General features: G+C 44.2%; 1 protein-coding gene across 2 annotated transcripts in view; it reads right to left on the reverse strand.

Moving 5' to 3' along the window:
* Positions 1 to 516: 516 nt before the first annotated feature.
* Positions 517 to 17,399, reverse strand: part of med12l (mediator complex subunit 12L) — a 586,849-nt gene continuing 569,966 nt past the window's right edge. For both annotated transcript variants that reach the window (XM_033031832.1, XM_033031831.1), the window contains exons 44-46: positions 15,715 to 15,795; positions 2,606 to 2,687; positions 517 to 1,371 (exon numbers count right to left, since the gene is read on the reverse strand). In XM_033031832.1, coding sequence (XP_032887723.1) covers positions 1,319 to 1,371; positions 2,606 to 2,687; positions 15,715 to 15,795 — 216 coding nt within the window. In that variant the 3' untranslated portion in view covers positions 517 to 1,318. The remainder of the gene's footprint in view (positions 1,372 to 2,605; positions 2,688 to 15,714; positions 15,796 to 17,399) is intronic.

Raw genomic sequence — 17,399 nt, forward strand, 5'->3', positions numbered from 1 at the left:
CTACAGTCCATGGTAAACTATAGCCTTCTGATATTCCTAAACATCCAGGTTTCAGGGTAAAAAAAAAGACATAAGATGCTGGAATAACTCAGCAGATCAGGCCGCATCTTAGTTTAGTTTAGTTTAGAGATACTGCGCTGAAACTGTGCCGTTCGGGCCACCGAGTCAGTGCCGACCAGCGCTCACCACACACTGACACTATCCTACACACACTAAGGACAATTTACATTTATTCCAAGCCAATTAGCCCACAAACCTGTACGTCTTTGTTGTGTGGGAGGAAACCGGAGCTTCCCGGAGATAAAAAAGCACACGGTTACAGGGAGAACGTACAAACTCCGTACTGACAGTACCCACAGTCAGGATGAATACTGGATCTCTGGTGCTGCAAGGCAGCAACTCTACCACTGTGTCACCGTGCCAGAGGCAGATGTATGATAGCGGATTTTTCCTTTGAGCCGTAGACTGTAACAAACCAGTACTGGACGAATATACCAAGCACAAAACACCAACCCGTTTTCTCCAATGTTAGTTGTTGCTTTATTAGATTTCAAATTGCAACCAGTTTCTTTATCCTTCATTGTTTCCTCTTGACCAGAATGTGACATAGAAATACCAAACTCAGCCACGCACAACAGAGCTGTTCAGAGATGCTGTACAATAATATTATTACTCTATAGAGGAAAAAATAGCTTTATTATCTTAACAAACTTTTTTTCCTCTTAAAAAGTGCTTGTGTAAAATCACAAATCTAGGCAAAATGAACAATTTAAACAAACAATTTTGCCATGTCCTTAAGAGGCTCAGACCACTGGTAAGACCAAGTCATCTGTGGTCATAGTTCTGCAGGTAGACTTACCTCGTTACTGTCAAATTCATTCATATAAACCATTATTTTGGTCCAGTGCATCAGAAGAGAGTCTTTGCTAACAAATAAATAAATTCCATTTATATCTAGATCTTTTCTCTTAATGTTTTCTCTTAAAGCACCAAAATTGACTTTTAGCAACAAAAAAAAACAGCAGCTTTCTACAGGACCTACAAGATCCAAGAAACACTTTGCATTGTAAAACTTCAATTTCCCTTTAAATAAAATAATCTACTCTCACTTTACATTATTTATTCACAGCAGCTACGTCACAGGGGTAAATGTCAAAAATAAAATTTAAGGAAAACTAAAGTAAAAATGAGAATAAAAAGATAAAATCACGAGGAACATTCGACAGCGAAGTCCAGCGTATCAACCCCGACGGAGGTTGGTTGCGTGCACTAATCACCAGTATTTTTCCCCAGACTGTTCTGTGCTTCTTTCCAAGGTTCAGTACTGAGGAGGGTGGCTGTATGGGTTTGATGGCTGCTGCGGCTGATTACCTGGCAGAGAACAAAGTTTTCATAAGAATCACAGTCAGTGAAGCAACACTTGGAATTTAGCTAAACTCTCAAGCCATTGAAAGCTTTGCACGTGACATTGACGTTAGAGGGATGGGATTTAGACTTTAAATTTTAGATACAGCATGGAAACAGGCCCTTCGGCCCACCGAGTCAATGCCGACCAACGATTGTCCCATACACTAGCACTATCCTACACACTAGGGACAATTTACATTTTTACATTTTTACCAAGGCCAATTAACCTACAAACCAACCCTGAGAAAACATGCGGTCACAGGGAGAACGTACAAACTCCACACAGAGAACACTCGAGGTCAGGATGAATCCGGGTTTCCTGTGCTGTGAGGCAGCAGCACGGCCAGCTGCATGACTGTGCCGCCCTTGTTTTTGCACAGTATTCTTTCTTTTCACTGTCTTGCAGAATGCGTGTGTAATCTATGTATTATTTATATTTTAGTGTGCTCAGTCTATGTACCTGGGGTGCTGCTGTGGGCAGGATTTTCATTGTACCAGCACCATACTGTATTTGTGCATATAACAATACATTTGACTTGATGGCTTATAAATTTGGGATTTTCATACATCCAAACAAGGTCTGGATTCATTATCTGGAAATATAGATCTAATCCTGGGAACCGGGACCTCTAGCACTGTTTAGCAGCAGCTCCACCAGCTTGTCCCTACTGAGCAAAGTCGTCAAGAATTTAAAATCATGTATGAAAAGGTTTAGGCTTATTATTGTCACGGGTACCGAGGTGAAAAGCTTTGCTTTGCATGCTATCCAAATCAATCAGGTAATACAGGTTCACCACCGATTTTCCGGCAACTGATGGTCCTCTAATCCAGCCAAAATTTACGAGAGCACACTTGAAATCATGAGGCGGCCGATCACTACCTCATCGGGACCTCCACGCCGATCGGTGGGACGAATTTGCCCCCTGCAGCCAGGGCTCTGGAACTCCGGCCCAGCCGGAGTCGGCAGATCCATTCCCATAGCCGACTTCCGAGGACGACTTTGTGGGCCGGTATCCCGACCACCTTTGATGCCGTGACCTCTGTTGGTACGGCAAAACGGGTAATACAGCAAGGCTCTGGATGCAAGGGTGCTAGAAAATCGGTGGCGGACTTCTACTACACATAAATACAATCAAGTCAAACTCACAAGTGCAATAGGTAGAGCAAAGGTGAAGATACAGGGTGCATTCGTACTTACTGGAGAGTTGTTTCTGTAGCTGTCTGACCAGCGCTGCTGTTTGCTGCTGCTGCTGAGTCTGTTGCATACCCTGCCTAGAAAACTTGGAGGATAAAGAAACAATTTATTCAGTCGGAAAGGCAGCAGAGAACATTTACATAGATGTTGCCAGGACTCGAGTGTCTGAGCTATAGGCAGAAGTTGAGTAGGCTAGGACTCTATTCCTGGAGCGCAGGAGGATGAGGGGTGATCTTATTGAGGTGTATAAAATCATGAGAGGAATAGATTGATTGGATGCACAGAACCTCTTGCCCAGAGTGGGGGAATCGAGAACCAGAGGGCATAAGTTTAAGGTGAAAGAGGAAAGATTTTATAGGAATCTGAGAGGAGACTTTTTCACGCAAAGGGTGGTGGGATTAGTTTTGTTTAGTTTAGAGATACAGTGCGGAAATAGGCCCTTCGGCCCACCAAGTCCATGCCAACCAATGATCCCCACACATTAACACTATCCTACAAGCTCTGGGGACAATTTACACTTATAGCAGGCCAATTAACCTACAAACCTGTATGTCTTTGTAGTGTGGGAGGAAACCGATGATCTCAGAGAAAACCCACATGGTCACCGGGAGTACTTCCAAACTCCGTACAGACAGCACCCGTAGTCAGGGTGTATGGAACGGTGCCAGAGGAGGTAGTTGAGGCAGGCATTATCGTAACGTTTAAGAAGCAATGAAGGGCCTGTCCCACTTTCACGACCTAATTCACGATCAGGCTAGAAAAACGTCCCGACCAACTTGATGCCACAAGTGCCTACGACTAGCATCATGACCTACCTACAACCTACCTATGACCTCCTACGACCATGCTGTGAGTATGAGTCAAGGGCAAACTGGGCAGAGGTCGTGAATTAGGTCGTGAGAGTGGGACAGGCCCTTTATACAGGTACATGGATAGGACAGGTTCAGAGGGATATGGGGCAAAAGCAGGCAAGTGCAACTAGTGCAGATAGGGCATGTTGGTTGGTGTGGGCAAGTTAGGCTGAAGGACCTGTTTCCACACTGTGTGAGTCTATGACTCTAAATAATTAATATTTTTAATCTGATTCTTAGTTCAAACACCTGCACTGTTATCATTTCTGGATGCAAGGTTACGCCTTTAAATGAGAAAACGTAAAAAGAGTTCATTCATCAGAGAGGACAAACCACAATGGCACTATTTTACTTCCTAAGAATTCTTTGTCAGATGTAGAAAAAAGAAACTGCAGATGCTGGTTTACAGAAAAGGACACAAAGTTCTGGAGTAGCTCAGCGGATCAAGCAGCATCTCCTTACAACATGGTAAAGTAATCATAAAGTAGCACAGTGGATTTTACCGATTCATAGGGTCATATGGCACGGAAACAGGCCCTTTGGCACAACTTGCCCATGTCAACCAAGATGTCTCACCTACGTTAGTCCCACCATAACCATAAAGCTGCACATAGTGGTCCATGCTGGTTCTGGTTCCTAACTACACTAATCCCATTTGCCTGTATCAGGCCCATATTCCTCGATGCCCTTCCAACCCAATGCCTTTGAAACTTTATATTTGTATCTGCTTCCACCATCTCGTTTGGAAACTGGTAACAGATATTCACCACTCTCTGTTTGAACATCCCATCAGTCAGATAGAGTCATAGAGTGATACAGTGTGGAAACAGACCCTTTGGCCCAACTTGCCTACACCGGCCAACAATGTCCCAACCACACTAGTCCCACTTGCCTGTGCTTGGTCCATATCCCTCCAAACCTGTCCTATCCATGTACCTGTCTAACTGTTTCTTAAATGATGGGATAGTCCCAGCCTCAACTACCTCTGGTGGCTTGTTCCATACACCCACCATACTTGGTGTGAAAACGTTACCCCTCAGATTCCTATTAAATCTTTCCCTTTCACCTTGAACCTATGTCCTCTGGTCCTTGATTTCCCTACTCTGGGCAAGAGACTCTACCCAATCTATTCCTTTCATGATTTTGTACATCTCTATAAGATCCCCCTCATCATCCTGCGCTCCATGGAATAGAGACCCAGCCTACTCAACCTCTCCCTGTAGCTCACATCCTCTAGTCCTGGCAACATCTCGTAAATATTTTCTGAACCCTTTCAAGCTTGACTATATCTTTCCTACAACATGGTGCCCAGAACTGAACACAATATTCTACATGTGGTCTCGCCAACCTCTTATACAACTGCAACATGACCTCCCAACTTCTATGCTCAATACTCTGACTGATGAAGTGCCAAAAGCCTTTTTGAAAATCTTCTCCCTCACCTTGAACTTGAGCCCTCTAGTTCTAGACTCCTCCCTCTCATTGACTCCATCTACAATTCATGCTGCCTCGGCAAGGCCACCAGCATAATCAAGAACCAGTCTCACCCCGGCCATTCCCTCTTCTCCCTCTCCCATCAGGCAAGAGGTACAGAAGTGTGAAAACGCACACCTCCAGATTCAGGGACAGTTTCTTCTCAGCTGTCATCAGGTAACTGAACCATCCTCCCAACAACTAGAGCGCCGTCCTGAGCTATTATCTAACTCTTTGAAGAGCCTCGGGTTATCATTAATCGGACTTTAGTTACGCTGAGTTACTCCAGTACTTTGTGCCCTTTGTGTAAACCAGCATATGCAGTTCCTTGTTTCGACCTAATTTCCTGGTGAATCTTTTCTGCATTCTTTGTATTGCTAACACATCCTTCCTGTACTGTTGGGACCAGAACTGTACACAATACTCTAAGTGAAGTATGACCAGTGTTTCATACAGCTTCAATATGATGTCTCATTTCTTACAATGAGAGGATAAACGAGAGGCCCGGCCTAGGAAAGCAAATACATAATTTGGCCTCTCCGACCAGTGTTGCCACTGCCAAGGAGTTATCACCTTACATCCCAAAGTCACACCGATTCTAAGGTCCCTGCTACGTACTCCATAATTTAGCTCTAACTCTAGAATTTGACCTCCCAAAGTGCATTACCTCAAACTTTAGATTTAGTCTTTAGACTTTAGAGATACAGCACAGAAACAGGCCCTTCGAGCCACAGAAACCATGTTGACCAGCGATCACCCTGTACACTCGCACTATCCTACACATTAAGGGTAAACTACAATTTTTTTACCGAAGCCAAATATCCGACAAACACATAGGTCTTTGGAATGTGGGAGGAAACCGGAGCACCCGGAGAAAACCCATCCAAGTCATTTATTCGGAACAATAAACATCCCATCGCCACTCTCCGCGGTTCACCACATGCTACAAATTTCCAGATTTCTCTCCTTTTGCAACGATAAATCTAATTCAATCATTTTTGGCGAATGTTTGTCAGACAGAATTGAATGCTGATATTTTCCTTAATGATTAAGATCAAGATCAAGATCAACCACAGGCATTCGTACACCAAGTTTAACAAGCCAAGCCATTCCATTCCCAAAGAGTTTTGCATTATATCAGACAAATTTTATACAGTCACATAAAGAGAGAGGCAGATTGTTGAGTCATACAGCACAGAAACAAGCCTAGTAAGTGATTCACAGTTTACTGGTAACACTCAAAGGGACTTTCTACCTCATGATATCTGATACAACCCTGTCAGATTGTACTGCTGGGTGTAGGTGATCTTATAGAGGTTTAGAGAATGCAGCGCGGAAACAGGCCCTTCAGCCCACCAAGTCCGCGCCGACCAGAGATCCTCTTACACTGTACACTAGCACCATTGTACACACTGGCAACAAGTTACAATGTTTGCCAAAGCCAATTAACCAACTAACCTGTATGTCTTTGGAATATGGGAGGAAACCAGAGCACCCAGGGAAAACCCACACAATCTCTTCCTCTTTAATTTAATAGGAACCTAAGGAGTAACGTTTTTACACAAAGGGTGGTGGGCGTATTGAATAAGTTGCCAGAAGAGGTAGTTGAGGCAGGTACTATCGCAACGTTTAAAAATCATTGAGATAGATACATGGGTAGTTTACAACCCAAGGGTATGAATGTTGAATTCTCCAATTTTTGGTAACTACCTATAAACATCTCCCACCGTTCCCCCCCTTTTTTTTACCCCCTCTATTCCCTGTGCCCTACATGGATGCAACACATTTCTCCCTTTCCCCTTCCCCCTCCATTACCCATCCACCTATATTCCTTCCCCTGGTTTGAAACTTTTTGCCTCTTCTCTCCTTACCTTCTAATCTCACTACCTCTTGTCTTTCCCTCCCTGGCCATTGTCCAACCAACTGCCCTACAAACACCTCTTCACATGAATCCACCTTTCACTTGTAGAAACAAAGAACTACAGATGCTGGTCGATACACTGTAGGATACAAAGTGCTGAGTAACTCAGCAGGTCAGGCAGCTTCTTCTCCCACCCCCTCTACAATGTCTGAAGAAGGATCCTGACCCAAAACGTCACATATCCATGTTCTCCAGCGATGCTGCCTGCGATGCTGCCTGCTAAGTTACTCCACCTTCCATTTGCCAGAAAAGACAGAAATTTCTGGAGTAACTCAGCAGGTCAGGACTTTTGCCTCATCCCATCTCTCATCCAGCTAGTGAACGGGTGAGCGCAGACTCTGTGGGCTGAAGGGCCTATTGCCACCCAGTATCTCGAAGCTAAACTAAACTAAAGACTCAAAATACCGCTTATCAAATATTCTCCAGAGATGCTGCTTGACCTGCTGATGTACTCCAGAACTTTGTGTCTGCTTTTTACAATGACCTGCAAGACTGTTTGAATTGCCATCTAAGCCACAACCTCCCTATAGATGCTGAATGTGTCGGTAAGCAGTGGTTAGGGAGGGTGGAAGTGGAGGACATGTGTTTAGCTTCCTGATTACTGCAGTGTGAAATGTTTGGCCTGGAAAAGGAAAGTGTGAACAGCTTGTTTTTTTGTAAAAAAGCATCTGGCTTTAATGTAGTTCGCAAAACAAAATGTAATTTTTGCAATTGGTTTTTGGAAGAAGTTTTGATTGTAAGATTGTTTTCCCACAAAAAAATGTTCCATCCCTTATCCCTTCCCATAATCTGGCAACTAAACATAACCTCAGATGGAAAGGAATGAGAAATAAACCCAAAATATCCAGTGATTTCAATGTCACTAATATCTAGGTGAAGTGAAATTAAATTGTCTACAGCATGGTACCAACCTTATTTTTATTAGGTTTACCGACAACGAGCAAAATGCTTGACACACGAGGCTGGTTTAGTAACATTTAGTAACATTGGGCAGCACAATGGCACAGTGGTAGAGTTGCTGCCTCACAGCACCAGAGACCCACGTTTGATCCTGACTACGGGTGCTGTCTGCAAGGGGTTTGTATGCTCTCCCTGTGACCGTGTGGGTTTTCTCCGGGTGCTCCGGTTTCCTCCACAGTCCAAAGACGTGCAGGATTGGAGGTTAATTGGCTTCTGTAAAATTGTAAATTTTGTGTAGGATAGTGCTAGTATGCGGGGTGATCACTGGTTGGTGTGGAGTTGGTGGGCTGAAGGAAATGTTTCCACGCTGTATCACTAAGTCTAAAGTAAAGTCTAAAGTCACTCTTACCAGGATGAATTGAAAGCGTCATAACTTAGAAGAAGTCTCCATATTCTGTTCTGCCTGAACATTCAATGCAGTCAGTTCAAGGCTGTCACTAGGAAACTTGGCATTTTCCAATGTAGAAAATATTGAATGTTGAAGAATGTAGGCACTTGCAAAGTGAGGAAGAGCCAAGATATCATAGTTTTAATAACTGAAACTCCATTGGACCTTCAGTGTAATTACTCGTAATAGTTTTCCAAGAATTATAACATGGTCCTTGCCAGAAGAGACTACTCGGCCCCAAGCACCAACCTAACCCACTTCTCTGCTTTTTCTTCATAACTCCAGCCATTACTAAAACCTTTACTTCCTTAGAAGGCTTAGGAAGTTTGGCATGTCTCCTACAACCCTCATCAACTTCTACAGATGTGCCATGGAAAGCATTTCATCGGGATGCATCACAGCATGGTATGGGAGCAGCTCCATCCAAGGCCGCAAGATATTGCAGTGTTGTGGACGCTGCCCAAACTAACCTTCCTTCCAATGACCCCATCTACACTTCACGCTGCCTCGGCAAGGCCACCAGCATAATCAAGGACCAGTCTCGTCTCAGCCACTCCCTCTTCTCCCCTCTCCCATCAGACAAGAGACACAGAAGTTTGTAAACACATAGCTCCAGATTCAGGTACAGTTTCTTCCCAGTCGTTATCAGGCAACTGAACCATCCTATCACCAACTAGAGAGTGGTCCTGACCTTCCATCTACCTGTGCAAACTATCTTAAGTTGGATTTTACTGCACTGACCATCATTCTCTTTACCCTGTATCTGTACACTGTGGATGGCTTGATTGTAATCATGTATAATTTTTTTCGCTGACTGGATAGCATGCAAGAAAGAAGCTTTACACTGTACCTTGATGTACACATGATAATAATGAACTAAACTAAACTCAGGTAAAATTTCAGATTGTCATGTGGATGAATATGTGTACTTAAAGGTGCATAAAATCATGAGGGGAAAAAATGCGGTGAATGCACAGAGAGTCTTGAAACATATCTTGGATCCATACCAAAAGTAGGGGAAAAAAACAAGAGGAGCCATGTTTAAGGCATGAAGGGGCAAGATTTAATACGAGCGCAAGGGGCAATGTTTTTACTCAGAGGGTGATGAGTATATAGAACGAACTGATGAAAGGAAATAGTTGAGGCACGTACTGTAACATTTAAAAGACACTGGGACAGGTACATGGATAGGAAAAGTGTGGAGGGATGTGGGCCAAATACAGGCAAATGGGACTAGCTTAGATGGGGTTTTTTCGTCAGCTTGGGCAAGTTAGGCCAAAGGGCCTATTTCCATGGTCTATGACGAATGTATACCCCTAAATTTGTATCTATTTATTAATTTTGGTGATATACACATTCCTGTCAAGGCCAATATTAATTGCCCACCTCATACTTCCTTTGAGGAGGTGTTTGTGAGTCAATGTCTTGAGCTTCGAGTGATCCAAATCTTGGATCCAACAACGCTCAAGGAAAGAGGGTATATTTCAAGTCGGTCAGGTAAGTGATGAGGTGGAACTCTTTGGTGGTGGTGTCCCATACATCTTCTGCCTTCCTCCTTCCAATGATCAAGGTCATGGCTTTACCAGGGGCCAAGGAAAGAGCGTTCACGTCGCGGCCCTGTTTCAACCAATCTTTCCACCACCACGCACAAGAAGCACAAGAAGCGCAAGACAGACACCATTGTGCAGATGCCGAGAAGTGTGTTCAGCTCTGGCTGAACAACTTCTAATCTTGTGTGTGGACTCGATAAGAAGAAGATGGCTTTACCAGGTGCTGTTTTTGAGTAGCTGGGACTTGCAGCTACAATGATTTGGATAAGGGGATTGAAGGTTTTGTGGCCAAGTTTGCAGAAGATACGAAGATAGGTGGAGGAGCAGGTAGTGTAGAGAAAGCAGGAACACTGCAGAAGGTCTTCGACAGGGTGAGAGTGTGGGCAGAGAAGTGGCAGATGGGATACAGCGTGGCAAAGCGTGTAGTCATGGTAGTTGATAGTAGGAATAAAGGTGTAGTCAATTTTCTAAAGGGGAAGAGAGTTCAGAAATCGGAGATGGAAGGGGACTTCGGAGTTTTGGTGCAGGAATTCTCAAAAAGTTAATTTGCTAGTCGAATTGGTAGTAAGGAAGGCAAATGCAATGCTAGCATTAATTTGAGAGGACTAGAATATAAAAACCGAGATATAATGCTGAATCTTTATAAATCATAGAAACATAGAAATTAGGTGCAGGAGTAGGCCATTCGGCCCTTCGAGCCTGCACCGCCATTCAATATGATCATGGCTGATCATCCAACTCAGTATCCCGTACCTGCCTTCTCTCCATACCCTCTGATCCCCTTAGCCACCAGGGCCACATCTAACTCCCTCTTAAATATAGCCAATGAACTGGCCTCGACTACCCTCTGTGGCAGGGAGTTCCAGAGATTCACCACTCTCTGTGTGAAAAAAGTTCTTCTCATCTCGGTTTTAAAGGGTTTCCCCCTTATCCTTAAGCTGTGACCCCTTGTCCTGGACTTCCCCAACATCGGGAGCAATCTTCCTGCATCTAGCCTGTCCAACCCCTTAAGAATTTTGTAAGTTTCTATAAGATCCCCTCTCAATCTCCTAAATTCTAGAGAGTATAAACCAAGTCTATCCAGTCTTTCTTCATAAGACAGTCCTGACATCCCAGGAATCTGTCTGGTGAACCTTCTCTGCACTCCCTCTATGGCAATAATGTCCTTCCTCAGATTTGGAGACCAAAACTGTACGCAATACTCCAGGTGTGGTCTCACCAAGACCCTGTACAACTGCAGTAGAACCTCCCTGCTCCTATACTCAAATCCTTTTGCTATGAAAGCTAACATACCATTCGCTTTCTTCACTGCCTGCTGCACCTGCATGCCCACTTTCAATGACTGGTGTACCATGACACCCAGGTCTTGCTGCATCTCCCCTTTTCCTAGTCGGCCACCATTTAGATAATAGTCTGCTTTCCTGTTTTTGCCACCAAAATGGATAACCTCACATTTATCCACATTATACTGCATCTGCCAAACATTTGCCCACTCACCCAGCCTATCCAAGTCACCTTGCAGTCTCCTAGCATCCTCCTCACAGCTAACACTGCCCCCCAGCTTAGTGTCATCCGCAAACTTGGAGATATTGCCTTCAATTCCCTCATCCAGATCATTAATATATATTGTAAATAGCTGGGGTCCCAGCACTGAGCCTTGCGGTACCCCACTAGTCACTGCCTGCCATTGTGAAAAGGACCCGTTTACTCCTACTCTTTGCTTCCTGTTTGCCAGCCAGTTCTCTATCCACATCAATACTGAACCCTCAATGCCGTGTGCTTTAAGTTTGTAAACTAATCTCTTATGTGGGACCTTGTCGAAAGCCTTCTGGAAGTCCAGATACACCACATCCACTGGTTCTCCCCTATCCACGCTACTAGTTACATCCTCGAAAAATTCTATAAGATTCGTCAGACATGATTTATCTTTTGTAAATCCATGCTGACTTTGTCCAATGATTTCACCACTTTCCAAATGTGCTGCTATCCCATCTTTAATAACTGACTCTAGCAGTTTCCCCACTACCGATGTTAGACTAACTGGTCTGTAATTCCCCGTTTTCTCTCTCCCTCCCTTCTTAAAAAGTGGGGTTACGTTTGCTACCCGCCAATCCTCAGGAACTACTCCAGAATCTAAAGAATTTTGAAAGATTATTACTAATGCATCCACTATTTCTGGAGCTACTTCCTTAAGTACTCTGGGATGCAGCCTATCTGGCCCTGGGGATTTATCGGCCTTTAATCCATTCAATTTACCCAACACCACTTCCCGGCTAACCTGGATTTCACTCAATTCCTCCAACTCCTTTGACCCGCGGTCCCCTGCTATTTCCGGCAGATTATTTATGTCTTCCTTAGTGAAGACGGAACCAAAGTAGTTATTCAATTGGTCCGCCATATCCTTGTTCCCCATGATCAACTCACCTGTTTCTGACTGCAAGGGACCTACATTTGTTTTAACTAATCTCTTTCTTTTCACATATCTATAAAAACTTTTGCAGTCAGTTTTTATGTTCCCTGCCAGTTTTCTTTCATAATCTATTTTTCCTTTCCTAATTAAGCCCTTTGTCCTCCTCTGCTGGTCTCTGAATTTCTCCCAGTCCTCCGGTATGCTGCTTTTTCTGGCTAATTTGTACGCATCATCCTTCGCTTTGATACTATCCCTGATTTCCCTTGTTATCCACGGATGCACTACCTTCCCTGATTTATTCTTTTGCCAAACTGGGATGAACAATTTTTGTAGTTCATCCATGCAGTCTTTAAATGTCTTCCATTGCATATCCACCGTCAACCCTTTTAGAATTAATTGCCAGTCAATCTTGGCCAATTCACGTCTCATACCCTCAAAGTTACCTTTCTTTAAGTTCAGAACCATTGTTTCTGAATTAACAATGTCACTCTCCATCCTAATGAAGAACTCAACCATATTATGGTCACTCTTGCCCAAGGGGGCACGCACAACAAGACTGCTAACTAACCCTTCCTCATTACTCAATACCCAGTCTAAAATAGCCTGCTCTCTCGTTTGTTCCTCTACATGTTGATTTAGATAACTATCCCGCATACATTCCAAAAAATCCTCTTCCTCAGCACCCCTGCCAATTTGATTCACCCAATCTATATGTAGATTGAAGTCACCCATTATAACGGTTTTGCCTTTGTCGCACGCATTTCTAATTTCCTGTTTGATACCATCTCCAACTTCGCTACTACTGTTAGGTGGCCTGTACACAACACCCACCAGCGTTTTCTGCCCCTTAGTGTTTCGCAGCTCTACCCATACCGATTCCACATCCTGCAAACTAATGTCCTTCCTTTCCATTGCGTTAATCTCCTCTCTAATCAGCAACGCTACCCCACCTCCTTTTCCTTTCTCTCTATCCCTCCTGAATATTGAATATCCCTGGATGTTCAGCTCCCAGCCTTGGTCACCCTGGAGCCATGTCTCCGTGATCCCAACTATATCATAGTCATTAATAGCTATCTGCACATTCAACTCATCCACCTTATTACGAATGCTCCTTGCATTGAGACAAAGCCTTCAGGCTTGTTTTTACAACACTCTTACCCCTTATACAATTTTGTTGAAAAGTGGCCCTTTTTGATTTTTGCCCTGGATTTTCCGGCCTGCCACTTTTACTTTTCACCTTGCTACCTATTGCTTCTACCCTCATTTTACACCCCTCTGTCTCTACACTCACACATTTAAGAAACCCTTTCCCTTTAACTCCATCCTCCACTAGCCCATTCGACACCCCACCCCCCTTATTCAGTTTAAAACCACCAGTGTAGCAGTGGCAAACCTGCCTGCCAGAATGCTGGTCCCACAATCATTGGTGAGGCCGCATTTGAAGTATTGTGTGCACTTTTTGGCCCAATATCTTAGGAAGGATGTGTAGGAAACCTCATTTTTTAGGGAACGGGGGTTCCCCTCTTCTATTATAGATGAGGCTCTCACTAGGTCTCATCTATAATAGATATGGAATGGTCTCCATATCCAGCAGCTCCGCACTTGCTCCCCCTCCCCTCATTCGTAACAAGGACAGAGTCCCCCTTGTCCTCACCTTCCACCCCATCAGCCGTCGCATACAACATATAATCCTCCAACACTTTTGCCACCTCCAACGGGATCCCACTACTGGCCACATCTTCCCATCTCCACCCCTTTCTGCTTTCCGCAGAGGCCATTCCCACCGCAACTCCCTGGTCATCTGCAGGAGATACAACACCTGTCCCTTTATCTCCCCCCTCGACTCCATCCAAGGTCTCCGACAGTCTTTTCAGGTGAGGCAGAGGTTCACTTGCGCCTCCTCCAACCTCATCTACTGTATCTGCTGTTCCAGGTGTCAACTCCTGTACATCGGCGAGACCAAGCGCAGGCTCGGCGATCGTTTCGCTGAACACCTCCGCTCTGTCCACCTTAACCTACCTGATCTCCCGGTTGCTCAGCACTTTAACCCCCTCCTATTCCCAAACGGAACTTTCTGTCCTGGGCCTCCTCCATTGTCAGAGTGAGGCCCAGCACAAATTGGAGGAACAGCACCTCAAATTTTGCTTGGGTAGCTTACACCCAGTGGTATGAACATTGACTTCTCCAACTTCAGATAGCCCTGGCTTTCCCTCTCTCTCCATCCCCTCCACCTTCCCAGTTCTCCCACCAGTCTAACTGTCTCCGACTACATTCTATCTCTGTCCCACCCACTCCCCTGACATCAGTCTGAACAAGGGTCTCGACCCGAAACGTCACCCATTCCTTCTCTGCAGAGATGCTGCAAGTTCCGCTGAGTTACTCCCTCATTTTGTGTCTATCTTAGGAAGAATGTGGTGGTGCTAGTGAGGGTCCAGAGGAGGTTTACGAGATTGATCCCAGGAATGTGCGGGTTAACTTATGATGAGCTTTTTATGGCACTGGGACTGTACTTGCTGGAGTTCAGAAGGATTAAGAGGGACCTTGTTGAAATAGTGAAGTGCCTGGATAGAGTGAATGTGGAGAAGATGTTTCCACTAGTGGGAGAGTCAAGGGCCAGAGGCCAAAGCTTCTGAATCAAAGGATGCTCCTTTAGGAAGGAGATGAGAACGGATTTCTTTAGTCAGAGGGTGGTGAATCTGTGGAATTTATTGCCACAAAGGCAGTGGAGGCCAAGTCAATTAATATTATTAAGGCAGAGATTGATAGATTTGTGATTAGTACGGGTATCAGGGGTTACGGGGTTGAGAGGGAAAGATAGCTCAACTATGATTGAATTGCGGAGTAGATTTGATGGGCCAAATGGCCTATGTGCTCCTATCCCTTATGAACCGATGAACAATGCACATTGTACATGATACATAATGTAGTCACCAGGTTCAGGTTTATTATCACATGCACCGAGATATGATGAAAAGCTTTTGTTTGCGTGCTGTCTAATCAAATCAGAAAAAGTGAGCGGCACATTGTGGCAGCAGTAGAGTTGCTGCCTTGCAGCTCCAGAGACCTGGGTTCAATCCTGGCTGTGGGTGCTGTCTGTGCGGAGTTCATACATTCTCCCTGTGACCGCGTGGGTTTCCTCCGGGTGCTCCGGTTTCCTCCCACATTCCAAAGAAGTGCAGGTTTGTAGGTTAATTGGCTTCTGTAAATTTGCCCTTAGTGTGTAGAGCCTGGATGCGAAAATGCAATAACATAGAACTAGTGTACTAGTGATCCTTGGTTGGTGCGATCTCGGTGGGCTCAAGGGCCTGTTTCCACGCTGCATCTCTGAAGTCTAAAGGAACGAACTCACTCTGTGGCTTCCAGCTTTGAATCTGATCTCTCATCTTCATCATTAAAACTTTGTACAGGTAGAGGTTTAGGAAAAAAAACAAATTTAAAACAGGTTTTTTTGCAATTATTGTGCCGTCAAATAAACTGCAGCAAAAAGGTCGACTCTGCCAGAACTCAGTGGACAGACAATTAGAAACCTCTACATAGAAATATTTAATTGGCTGCTTACCAGTGCTTGCTGTGTCTGAACCGCCTGTATCCCCAGTGCCTGCTGACTCTGTTGCTGCTGTTGCTGCTGTTGCTGTTGCATCTATAAATCAGGGAGCACCAGTTATTGTAGAGTTATTGTAAGTTATTAACAATCAGTTATTGTAAGAGTACTTTCCACTTAGTTCCAATTCCCTGTGCAACCATTGGGTCATGCAGACTTTCTAATGTTATTTTCCCAAACATTTTCATAATTCATAGTTGTGAAAATCAGACAATAAATCAACAGGTGATATTTAAAGTACAAAGAGCCAATAATAAGATCTCACACTTCTCATGCCTGGAAGGTTTGGGGGACGGCACAGTGGCGCAGTGGTCGTGTTGCTACCTTACAGCACCAGAGACCTGGGATTGCAAAGATGCGCAGGTTTGTAGGTTAGTTGGTCTCTGTAAATTGTCACTAATGTGTAGGGTAGAACTAGTGTATGGGTGATCGTTGGTCGGCGCAGACTCGGTGGGCCGAAGGGCCTGTTTCCACACTGTAATTCTAAACTGGACTAAAAACTGAACTGAAGTTGAATTTCAACAGGAGAAATTCTGAGGAGTTGTTTTTACAACACTTGAGGAAATAAGAGAAATTCTTTATATTGGAATACATTATTTTCCAAATATTATTCCAGAATAAGTAGGAAAATGATCCCCAGTAACCACAGAACATTGGACAGTACAGTGCAGGAAACGGCCCTTTGGCCCATACACGATGCCAAGAACAACTCTTACCTGTCTGCATGTGATCCATACCCCTCCATTCCCTGCATATCCATGTGCCTAAACAAAAGTCTCTTAAATACCACAATCATATCTACCTCCACCACCACCCCATAAACATCTTTGGAGTTAGTAAAAGTGTACAGTCATGGTAATTCCACTCTCATTGAGTTATCGTTTCTCCATTAGACTAAAAACTAGAAACATACAATAATAATACTTTAACTCAGTTGAGGGGGGCAAAGTTAGGGTATGAGCGTTAAGTTTAAAGGAGATGGGCAGAGCAAGTTGTTCCTACACATAGAGTGGAAGGTGTCTGTAATGTGCTGCCAAGAATGGTGGTGACAGTGGCATTAAAGAGGCCTTTAGACAGGCACATGGATATGCAGGGAATGGCAGGATCACATGCAGCAGAGGAGATTAGTTTAGCTTGGCATCATGTCCAGCAGAGACACTGTGGGCCAAAGGGCTTGTTCCTGTGATGTACTGTTGTGTGTTCTGTGTTAACTTAACCCAGCCAATGGATTAGGCTGTAGTCTTGGATGGATTCCCACTTTACACCTGCCTGATTCTGCAGTAGATGTGAGATATTGTTATATGGTTGTTATATGGTTATATAACGAGGAATGGTTTAAAATGCCCCTCAGACCTAATCTCATTGTCATAGAGTCTCACAGCATGGTAATTGGCCCTTCGGCCCAACTTGCCTACACCAGTCATCATGTCCCATCTATACTAGTCCTACTAGCCTGTATTTGACCCATATCTCTCTAAATCTGTCCTATCCATGTATCTGTCTAAATGTTTCTTATACGTTGCGATAGTACCGATCTCAACAACCTCATCCAGCAGCTCGTTCCATACACCCATCACTCTTTTTGTGAAAAAGTTACCCCTAAGGTTTCTATTAAATCTCCTGCCCACTAATCTCCTATGTGG

Source organism: Amblyraja radiata, chromosome 13 (assembly GCF_010909765.2).
Source record: "Amblyraja radiata isolate CabotCenter1 chromosome 13, sAmbRad1.1.pri, whole genome shotgun sequence".
Classification (NCBI taxonomy): Eukaryota; Metazoa; Chordata; class Chondrichthyes; order Rajiformes; family Rajidae; genus Amblyraja; species Amblyraja radiata.